General features: G+C 51.4%; 1 protein-coding gene across 1 annotated transcript; it reads left to right on the plus strand.

Moving 5' to 3' along the window:
• The first annotated feature begins 3255 nt into the window (after window positions 1–3255).
• On the plus strand, window positions 3256–10561 carry DGCR6L (DiGeorge syndrome critical region gene 6 like). The gene is made up of 5 exons (XM_071762753.1): window positions 3256–3488; window positions 3581–3741; window positions 4251–4351; window positions 7687–7827; window positions 9687–10561. The coding sequence occupies exons 1-5, from the start codon at window positions 3301–3303 to the stop codon at window positions 9768–9770; spliced, it is 675 nt and encodes a 224-aa protein (XP_071618854.1). The 5' UTR covers window positions 3256–3300; the 3' UTR covers window positions 9771–10561.
• The last annotated feature ends 958 nt before the right edge of the window (window positions 10562–11519 follow it).

The raw sequence follows: 11519 nt of genomic DNA on the forward strand, positions 1-11519 counted from the left end.
GGAACAGTTTTAAGCTGAAAGAGCGGAGATTTAGGTTAGATACGAGGAAGAAATTCCTTGCTGTAGGGATGGTGAGACCCTGGCCTAGGTTGCCCAGAGAAGCTTTTTTCTGCCCCATCCCTGGGCAACCTGGACAAACAGAAAAAAGCTTCTTTGGCCCTCTGGTTGTCCCTGCAGGCCCCATCCTGGGGCATAGGCTCCATCCCATGACATGTGCCGGCTTCTCAGCACCCACCTCTTCACAGTGTGAGGAAAGCCCCAGGGTTGGTTTGGGGGCTTAGGAAGAAGCAGTGAGCCAGGATCAGCCCCTGGTTCCCTCTGCTGAGGCAAGGAGCATCCTGCTCTCTCCATGCAGACCAGCACATGTGGCCTCATCCTGCCCAGCTGAGCACATTGCTCCCTGCACAAGGGCCATGTCATGGGGCCACCTACAGGTCCCACTGGGATCTTCCTCATCCCCTCTCACCCAGACAAGCTCCATGGTGAGAAAGGATAGAAGGAACTTTCTCCCTCCTTTCATCTCTTCATGGGTCTGTCCTGGCCATGACAAACCAGCTGTGGGGCTGTTTCTGCTGTCAAGCCCCTGGGTCCAGCTGCTGTGTGCTAGCAAATCCTGGGGAGAGTGGGAAGAGCCAGTGTTTTCTCCTCCCATGCTGTGCTACCTGAGCTGCTTGTAGTACCACTGCTGACACCATCACCCAGGCAGGGACTCCCAACCAACTTGATCCTACACCCCAGGAGACTTCTGCACATTCCAACACATCATGATGTGCTCACTACCTGTATGTGTGAGCCACATACAGAGCATAGGACACCACTGGGTCACCAGTGCTCTCCAGTCCCGCTTCCTATGTGTGCCATCCACCTGCCTCTCCCAGACCCAGCCTAGACCTGCAGGTTCTGCAGGCTCAACCCCATGGGTTAGCCTGAGCTTAGAATCAGAGAACTGTTTTGGTTGGACAAGATCATTAAGATCATCAAATCCTACTATTAACCCAGCACTGCCAAAGCCACCTCTAACCCATGCCCATCTCCATGGCTTTGAAACCCCTCTAGGGCTGGGGACTCCAACCCTGCCCTGGGCAGCCTGGGCCAGGCCCTGACAACCCTTTCCAGGAAGAAATTGTTCCAAAGCTCCAATATAAACCTCCTCTGGGCAACCTAAGGCCGTTTTTTCTTGTCCCATTGCTTGTTCCTTGGGAGAGGAGACTGATTCCCCTGGCTCCAGCCTCCTTTCAGAGAGTTGTGAGGTGTTTCGTCAGCCTCCTTTTCTTCAGACTGAACAGCTGATGTGCCCTTTATCCCCCTGTCCCCACAGCACTTGAACAGGCCCCAGAAGAGAGCCCTGGGGCCCTCCAGCTCCATCCACACACCAAGGTTGCCCTGAATCCCAACCCAGCCCAGCCTGGCACGAAGGTGGCACAAGCCCTGAGCAGAAACAGGCCAGTTTCCTATGGCACACACTGGCCCTGGGTCCCCCGAAGCACGGCCTCAGCCCCCACCAGGCAGCAGTGCCCCGGGCCTGTGGGGTAATGAGAAGCACCTGGACCCACATCTGGGATCAATTGAGAGGGAGCAGAGCCGGGGAGGGAGGAAGCACTGAGTTCCTGTAGCACAGAGGAAAGGAGAGGAATGTCCACAGCAGAGCCCAGGCCTCAGGGTCTCCTCATGGCTGGCTCCTTCACCAGCACTGCTGTAGCTTGGGAACATGCTGACCTCTCCCCAGAATGATCTCCTCCCTTCCTGGGCTGTGCCCCCCATCCCCTGGCTGAGCCCCTCCCTGGCTCTCCCCTTTCTATGCAGTCTCCATGTGGCTGCAGGACATGGCTATCTCAGCTGTACCATCTCCCCCATCCTCAGCCATGGTCTGTCCCCTCCAGTCAGGGTAATGCCTCTTCAGCTCCACGTCTGGGGTCAAAACAATCCTCCCCATGCCCGGACACCACTGCACTTCATCTCCCACTCAAAACAACTCTGGGGCACAGCCAGGGGCTGCTCCATGTCATGATGAGGGGGATGTGATGCTTGAACAACGACAAAGCATGGAGGTGTTAAGTTGTGTTAGGTTAGGTGTTAGGTCCTCAGCAGTGCAGGTAGCCATGTCAGGGCAGTGAGCTTGTCTGGTCCTACACTGGGACAAGGTGGTCTTTGTCCCTCCATTGTCAAGCAACCAAGGCTGCCAAAGGCATTTTCAGCACTGGTGAGAACAAACCTTGAATCCTGTCCAGAGAACAGGGCTGGAGTGTGTCCAGAGAAGGGCAAGAGACCTGGGAAGGGTCAGGAGCACATGTCTGCCCAGGAGCAGCTGGGGGTGTTGAGCCTGGAGCAGAGGAGGCTGAGGGGAGACCTTCTGGCTCTCTGCAACTGCCTGAGAGGAGGTTGCAGCCAGGAGGGGTCGGGCTCTGCTCCCAAAGAACAAGTGACAGGACAAGAGGTAATGGCCTCAAGTTGTGCCAGGGGAGATTTAGATTGGAGCTTGAGAACAATTTCTTCCTGGAAAGGGTTATCTGTTCAAGCCAGGCCCCTTTGCATGTGCACCACTGAAATTAATTCACAACCCAAGCTGCAGTGAACGTGGATCTCATCACCTGCACTCGCCGGATCCCCGGTCATGGCCATCCCCACACTGAGGGGGGTGACCTCTGAGGTAAAAGTGCCTGTAATCAGTTCCAGGTGCTGAGAAGACCAGAGGGGATCCTGGGGCCAAGTGGCCTCACCCTCCTCCGGGCTCCCCATGGAATCCATGAATGTTTCCCAGTGTCTGTGGTGAATGGTCCCAGGTCATGGGCTGGAGTAAAACCATGAAGCCATGTACCCGAAGACAGAGACACTGGGATCACCGCGTTTTCGGTCGTGGCAAAGTAGCCCTGTCCAGTGACTCAAAAGTGAAAAACTCCGTCTGAAACGCTTCTGATAACGCCATTTCCAGCATTTTTAACTGCTTCCAAGGCCGGGCAGCGGGACACCCAACAGCGCCTGCCTATGCATCCCATGGGATGGAGCGCCGGGAGAAAAAACTCCAGGGAAATCCGGGGGTGTACGTGCGGAGCCCGGGAACAGCACCGGGAACACGGGACGGGAGAAGCAGCAGAAACGAAAGGGGCCGTAGTCAGAGAAAGGGAATGGAAAGGGGATAAAAAAGGCGGAGGGCGGAGAAACAGAGTGGAAAGGGGAGAAGAGGGGGCGGTGCGAGGAGAACGGGGCGGGCAGTGGGTGGGCCGGGGCCATGGAGCCGCCCGGCGAGGCGGGGTCGCGCATGCGCAGGGCCCGGCAGGATTTGGGGCCGGGCAGAGCGGGGCCATGGAGCGGTTCGGCTGCGGGGACATGGAGCGGTTCGGCGGCGGGGTGGAGGAGTACGAGGCGGCGGAGTACGAGGCGGCAGAGCAGCAGGAGCAGCTGTCCCGGCAGCAGGAGCAGCTGTCCCGGCAGCAGGAGCGGCACTACCGTCTGCTTTCCGAGCTGCAGACTCTGGTGAAGGCGCTGCCCAGGTGAGCGGGGGGCGGTGGCACAGGGCGCGGTGCGGAGGGCCCGGGTCGGGCTGGAACCGGAGCTGATTCGGTATCGCCCCCGGTACCGGCAGCTCCTGCCAGCAGCGTCTCTCCTACACGACGCTGAGCGACCTGGCGCTGGCGCTGCTGGACGGGACCGTCTTCGAGATCGTGCAAGGCCTGCTGGAGATCCAGCACCTGACCGAGAAGAACCTCTACAGCCAGCGCCTGCAGCTGCACAGCGAGCACCGCGGTGAGGGGGGACGGGCGGGTACTGGGGGTGCTGGTCCGGAACACTGGGGACAGGCGGTGGGGACAGTGTAGGGAGGTGGAGGGGACACCGGGTGAGGGCAGGCCCGGGGCACCGGAGGGAGGTGGGAGGGCACCGGGAGTCAATTGCGGAGTGTTTTGGTGGGAGACACTGAGGGAAGGCCCAGGGCACTGGGGGACGGTGACAGGGTGGGGAGGAGCAGCGGCTCCCCCCCTGGGAGATCCTGGAGCAGTGGCTGGGGAAACACTGGAGGGGCTACTGGGTGGCAGTCCTGGGGTGCTGAGGGGACACAGGAAGGGCAGCTCAGGAGCAATGGGTGGGTGGCTGGCACTGAGGATGCAGCTGGAAGGTGATGGGGACACTGCGGAGAGGAGGTGGGGCTGGGGCATCTGGAAGGGTGACACTGAGGGGGAAGGTCGTGGGGATACTGGGGACACAGGTGTTGCAGAGCGGGAGAGGCCATGCCCTGACCTGCAGCCTCTCCCTTGCAGGAATGAAGCAGGAGCTCTTCCACCGGCACAAGGAGGCCCAGCAGTGCTGCAGACCCCACAATCTGCCGCTCCTCCGTGCTGCACAGCAACGGGAGATGGAGGTGAGCGGGGCCCAGCCAGGCAACAGCCTTCCCCTGGTGTGGAGGTTGTGTCCCCTCCCCAGGGGTCTCACAGCCCCTTTGCTGCAGGACCCCTCCTGCATTGCAGCAACATCACAGGACCATCACAGCATCTCCAGAGGGTTTAACTAGTCACCTCCTCACCCCCACAGGAGCTACCAGTTGTCCTTTCTGGTGTTGCTAGCACAGTCCTACGTTCCTCACCCTGACCTCGTGGTCCCCAGCTCTTACTCTTTGTCCCTCCACCCCCTCACCCTCAAGAATGGGGCACCCAGGTTCTTGCCATCTGGGATAGTTGTGGTCCAGGCATGATCTGGGAATCATGGAATTGCCCACTCCAAAAGAGCAAGGGTCTCTCCAGTGCTTTGTTATTTAACAGACTGAACCCTGTATACAAATACAGAATGAACTGATGGAAAATAGAGAAGGTATGTGAAATCTGCCACTATGAAAATGTAAAATGTGTATGTGAAAGGTATGTGAAATCTGCAATACCAAGAAGAAAGCAGAGACTACTCAAACACATTTTACTCAGTAGCACTGATAAGGAGGAACTGGACTGAAATACTTAAGGATAGAAATAGTTTCTTTGAGCATTCAAAGGCATTTTTGGAGAAAGGTGCTTCAGTACAACTGGTACTTTGGCAAAGAGTTCCGTAGGACTTACCTGTACATTGATGATAGAGGCATTTTTTATAAGGGAAAAGTAATTGTAAGTAGCTAGTTATCTTAATGGATGGAGTATAAATGTGGAGGGAAAGTTACTCCACATAAGGCAAACAGATAACTGTTCAAATACACAGGCTCTCTCCTGACCTTTGCCCATGACAAGTAATATGCTACTGTTGGATCTTTTGTTTCGGTGTTTCCACATCCCTTGTTTCCTCTTGGGGTGACTAAAAGCAGGCTAAATCTCTATTAGCTGTCCCTGTTCTTTCTGTCTGGGAGTAAATTATACTTGAAGCAAGTAATAATCTGTACTGCCTGTTTTAAATCATTTCAGCATTGTCTTCATTCATTAACTAGACCACATATGTGTCCTTTCTCCTTGTCTTACATAATATGCAACTTCTTTTTGTTTTCTTTTCTTCTGTTTTTCTCTACCAGGTGTTCCTAGACAGGTTCCTCTACCACGTTCTTCCCTTATTCCTCTGATGTTTCTGCTGTAGAGCATTTTGGGAATAGGTCAATCACTGCAGTACCAATTGGTATGTGTTGGAGCTGCCCTCTGTGGTTAAAGGTTTCAAAGACAGCTCCCTGGGCTTAATAAAAGAGGTAGTTTTTAAATGTCTGGCTTCCTAGTGGGCCCTGTAACATTTTAAAAAGCTTTGCCCATCATACCATTCAGCAGCCACCAGAGTTGAAGAAAAAACTTGTGTTTAAGCATTATTTTTCTCACGTACTTTGTCACTTCTCTGTAGCCTAGAACCAGGAGCCAAGCCTAAACAGTGTGTAGGCACTTAAATTTGAATTTTTTCCAAGCCAAGGAAAGTTGCTCCAGCACAGTGAGCAGAAGAGATGATGGTGTGATGTCTCCTCCCTCCACCCAAGGTGGCTGGGAGGAAGGAAAGTCTGAAGAGCAAGGGATTTGAATCCTTTGTATCTTTCACAAAGAGCATGAACCTTTAGACTGAAGAATGCATAAGGACAAAGCTTTCTTGGGTTCATTATTATCCTGTAGTGAAGGGAGGCAATTAGCCCTCTGCCTCACCTTTTGTTGAGGTTTGATGGAGTCCTGAGTCTTCATTAAGAAAGTGTAGTTCTGCAAAACTTTTCCAAAGTTGCCTGTGGACATAATTAAAAAGGTAAGACACCAATTGACTGCCTGACATCCAAGAAAGGTTACATGAGGTAGCTCCTGCTCCTCAGGTAACAGTTGCTCTTGATTCAGGTCAGGCCTTTTGCAGAGAGCTGCTGAGTCATCCATCCAGACAAACCTTGGCTCTTTTCCAGAGACATCTGTTCAAATTCTGGATTCTCCCCAGGATGTGTAGCAGTGCACAGGCTTTTGGCTTTCCTCTCAGATGTATCTGTCTGGGCCTCTTAAACCACCAGTCACTGATGTAGGAAATCTCAGACTTTGTGACTTCTACCTTTCAGTGCAGCAAAGCTAACTTACCCCTGTGAATATTTCCAGCTAAGTGCCTGCCTGTTTACTGTGTTACAAAGGGACAGCTGTGCCCAAGGAAAATATGTAAACTTGTGCCTGCAGGAGAAAGTGAAAATTAAAATTCCTGCAAGAGAAGGATTCTGTGCTTAGATGGGATTTGATGCTTCCTGACTTTCCCTGTATCTTGCTCAGTGCCACCCAGTTTGTCCCTTCACCTCTCCACACATGCAGCTTTTTATTTGAGCTGGGCTCACCTCATCCCCTGCAGTCCTCCTTTTTGGCTTTCCCCTCTCCAGCAGAGTTTCTGGTAGGTTGAGGTTTCCTCCAGGGCTCCAGCACTCCTTCTAGCAGAGCATGCGAGTGCTCTCAGAGCACATTGTTAAAGATCCAACACTTCTGATTTCCAGTTTGCCTTTGATGTGCCAAATGGTCACTGCTCCATTTCACCTGCAGAGGCAATGCAGAACTGTCTCTGCTGAGTTTTAGGCAGATGTCAGCAAGGCAGGATAATATATAATAAAATATATAATAAATATATAAAAATAAAAATATATAATAAAATAAGGACTCTGCCAAAAATAGAGCCCTACCTAGCACACTAGTCCCAAGGGAAACTTCAGCTTGCTGTTGTCAGTACAAAAACTGGCTTTCCAGTTGCAAAGTTAGGTTTTTGAGGAGTTTGGCTTCTTTGGTGAATAAATAGTATCTGGGTGTGATTTACAGATCACACCCAGGGAACATGAAGGCTTAGGGAAGCCTCTAGGCTTGGCACCTTGGTGACTGCTGGTGTCCTTTGTTATTCCTCCAAGTCTGACTTGAGCCTCGCCAGTCCTGTCAGGGATGGGAGTTCTTGGATCCCTGTTTTCTTTTGAACCCCTGTTGCTGGAGTGCATGGCTGTATCCTGCAGCTCAGGCCTTGGCTTCCCAGGAATATTGATTCATGCACCAATCTGTTGCTCATGGTCTTTCCTGGACTAAGGACACCCAGAAAGCAGGCTGGTCCCAGTGATTCATGAGTGGTAGCTTGCTCTAGGCATCACAAGTGGAGTAAGTGAGACCTGGGGCTGTGCTTGCTCCCTCTCCTGTACTTGGGACTCAAGTGCTGCAGGATCTGGTTGCTCTTCGGTTTTGGTAACAGACAGATGAGAAAAGATAGAAGGAAGGCAAATACTCTGCTATTTTTCCTGTTGTCTCTTATCTGCTTCAGGCTGTGGAGCAACGAATTCGAGAGGAGCAGCGAATGATGGATGAGAAGATAGTCTTGGAGCTAGACCAGAAGGTGATAGACCAGCAGAGCACTCTGGAGAAGGCTGGGGTGTCCGGCTTCTACATCACCACAAACCCACAGGTTGGTGTTTAGGCAGTGAGCATAACATCTGACAGTACTCTGGTGTTAATATCTTCATAAAAAAAAACAAAAAAACCCCAACAGCAAACCAAAACAAAAACCAACCTTGAACTTAATGAATTCTGAACCACTGAGTCAGAAAGAACGATCAGTCCTTTGTGTCATCAGCTGACAGCCATCATGTCCTTGGTTGGCATAGTACCAGAAGCCAAAACCCATCAAAAAGGGCAACATTCCCAGCTTTCTGCAATGATCTTCCTGGTCTGGGAGGAAGAAACACTGTGCCCACAGCATGCAGTCCTGTCACTGTGCAGTGGGTCTGAATAGTACTAAAAGAAGTGGCTGCATATGTTTTTCACTTTTGTACCTCACTGAGCTGTACAAGTTGCCTTTGAAAAAGCCTTTTATCAGGCATCTTACTAATCCTTGCATGTGACTTACTGAAGATGACGATCTCAGACTGTGATTAGAAAATCATTCTTGGTTTCCCTGGTGCATCTGAGCTTAAAACTCGTGAGCAGTCGCCTGGGTTTTTCTCTGTTGTCTTAACGCCACCACAGGAATGAAAAATAAAACTTCCAAAGTCTCACTGTAATGCCACAGAAGTTTGCAGAGAATGCAGAAACAGGCTGTTCTTAATCTTCAGCTGATTAAATTTCACTTTGATAGAGACCTACTGGTGAGAAACGATGGCTTAAAGTTAGTTAAACCAGCGTTTTCTGAAACCCACACAATTCCTGGTTGTGTAGCCTTGAACAAGCCTCTTATTTTTCCTGTGCTGCTATTCCTCAGCTGTATAATGAAAGCAGCTCTTTCTCTCCCCTCCTGCCCCCTCCTTTTATGTTATTTTAGTAAGTAATAACTCTTAACAGGGTTCCTATTTGCTGGGGTTTATTTATGTTTGCCTTGATGATAGCTGGCAAACCAGGCCCAGACCTTGGCTTGCACCCCTGAATGCCACCATCAGATAAGAAATCACTGCTGGAATCTGCTCTACACACGTTTCCCATCAGCTGATGTGTTTCCCCCCAGTCTGTTGTATCAAATGCCCACTTATGCAGTTGATATGGTTTTATAAAAACAGATTTTTATTTCTGAGCTATAATGTCTGCAAGTCTGAGTCACAGCATGGGGCTCGCTGAATTAGCTACTCTGCCATGTAGTCTTTGTGCTAAATGACTTGTGAGCTAAGTGTGAGTAAAGGACAAGCAGATGGTAAGGAAACCATAAGCTGTTGTTGGTGACTGTAGGAGACGGTGGTCTGCACTTATTTACAGTGCTGAAAAAGGGGAGTTTTTGAAAGGGAATGTCATACCTAGAGGGAACTGGAAGCACAGCCTAGCAGTGTATCACACGTCTTGGACTGCACTCCAAGAGCACCCAAAGCAATGCCTCCAGGTGCCTGCCCAGCTGTGCCTGAGAGGGATGGGGGTGTTGGAGATGGAGAGGAGGGAGCTGTGCTGAGCCAAGAAACTCCACAGGGATGTGTGGCTGTGCCAGGGGACACTACTGCCCCACTCCTGGAGGCTACTTCAGAAGTGAAAACCTGCAGAACTGGCTGGCTCTTGCTGTGGTTATCACTAAATCAGGGTCAAGAAAAGAACCCTTCTCTATCCTTAATGAACCATAAAGCCCTGCAGTTCTTAAGACAGCTACAGTGTGCAGCTAAGATACTACTGCTTTGTATTTTGTAGAAATGCTTAAACAAGATTAAGCCATTGTTTTGTATCTGTGTTCTCTTTACTTTTGTTCCCTGAAGGTTAGCAGCTCTTGAGTGGGTGGTACAAACCAGTGCTTTCTGCTTTCTACAGCAGGGAACAGGATCAGCTTAATCTTGCAAACATGTCTCTCCTTTGCAGGAGCTCACTTTACAGATGAATTTACTGGAACTGATTCGGAAGTTACAACAGAAGGAATCTGAGTCTGAGAAAGCTTTTTCCTGAATGAACAAATCTTCTGTTTACTGTCCAGAGTTTTCTTCTGACTTCCCTCTAAAGAACAGATTGTTAATGCCTTTGCTTTATACTGTGCCAGGAAGAGGCTGCTGGCTGTAGAAGAAATAGCTGAGGCCCTTAGATAACCTTAGAGCTGGGGGACTCAGACCCAGAGCAGGGGTGTGGGTGGGGAGCATCTGGCTGCCTCTTCCGTCCTCAGAGTAAGATGTGTGCTGCATGTCCTGCTAAGATGAGAGGCAATGGAGGGCATTGCCCCGGGCAGCCCACACCCTCAGGGAGCCCGGGGAGATGGGGAGGGGCAAAGCTGACCCTGTGGTGTGGGGCTGAGCCCTGTGCTGAGGTGGATTGCACTGAACGGGAGAGCAGTGTCTCCTCCAAACTGCAGTCACCTCTTCTGCTGCAGGGAGGAGGAGGAGGAGTGAGTGTCTCTGGGAAGGGAGAGGCACAGCATCCAGTGCTGCCTCACCCTGGCAGATGGTTTGCAGATGGAGGAAAAAAAAGTCCAAGGTTTATCTACAGAAGAATGATTCTGTGTGTGTCGAGGCTGAAAGAGCCTCTGAAACAGGCAGCCCCTCCCCTGGGAGGCCTCTGCACAGATACCACCATCAGCTTTATTAAAGGAAGATCTCTGGCCTCTTCCCACTGTTACTGGACTGTGATGTTTGCAGTGTTCCCTCCCACCTCGGACAGCAGAGAAAGCTTCAGAGATTTGCCTGTGTTACTTTAAGCCAGCTTCTAAATGGAGACAAATAAAATACTCTGTCCTACACCTTTCTAAATGTCAGTGGTTGCAGTTACGGTTGTCCCCTCCCTGCTTGATGAGCATGTGGTTTGGGGGGTACTAGAGTAAAGCTGCAGGAGAACTTTAAGTATTTCTGAGACCTTTCCTGGTGGAGACCTTTCCTGAGAGCCTGATTCCCCTCCTACAACTCAGAGGGTCAGCAGTGTGTGGGTGTCCCTGGGAAATGAGATAGTGCAAGGGACCAAGCAGTTCTGTTCTTCATGGATGAAGTTTGAGTCAAGAGAAGCTGTTGGTGGCTCAAAGACTTGGGCAATGGTGTGTTGAAGGGCTTTGCATGCAGCTGGGATTTCTCCAGCATTCCCAGAGCAAGTTTTGGATTTGGGAGGCATCGCTTTCATGTTGCTCTCACCTGCATCCTCTGCTGTTCTTGCAGCAGTCTCTTCATAGCAGAAGGCAGCATTGGAAGATTCAGTATGCTTTTAACTAACAAGGCTGGGAAATGGGTCAGTACCCTGTGCCCAGGGTCCAGTGAGCCCTTGTGTTCATTTGGAAGCTGATCATGTTAGCTGGAGTAGGAGCCCACTGCAGAGCTGGAGAACCAGCTAAAGGAAACCCACAGAGGTGTTTGTGGCGGTTGTGGGTGGCCTGTTAGGGAGAGGTGGTGGTGGAGGAGTTGCCCAGTGCTGTACTGTAGGCAAACACTGAAGATCAGCAGCTACAAGGACAAATGAGGCTTCTGCAAATTCAGGGTTGAGCCATCCCCCCATTTCCAGCACAGGTGGGGTTCTCCTCCCCACAGCAATGTGCTACTGTGGTTCAGCAGCTGGAGACAAGAGGTACAACTCTTGGGGGGGTTTCTGCCTCCTGCAGGAAAATCCCCAGCTGGAAAGTGGACTGATGCAGGACCTGCACCAGTGTAGGATCCCCACGAATCACCTCAAACTGTGTTGTCCTTTGGTCCTCAGCTGGGAGCCCCGCCTGCACTGACGTGTCAA

Source organism: Heliangelus exortis, chromosome 19 (genome assembly GCF_036169615.1).
Source record: "Heliangelus exortis chromosome 19, bHelExo1.hap1, whole genome shotgun sequence".
Classification (NCBI taxonomy): Eukaryota; Metazoa; Chordata; class Aves; order Apodiformes; family Trochilidae; genus Heliangelus; species Heliangelus exortis.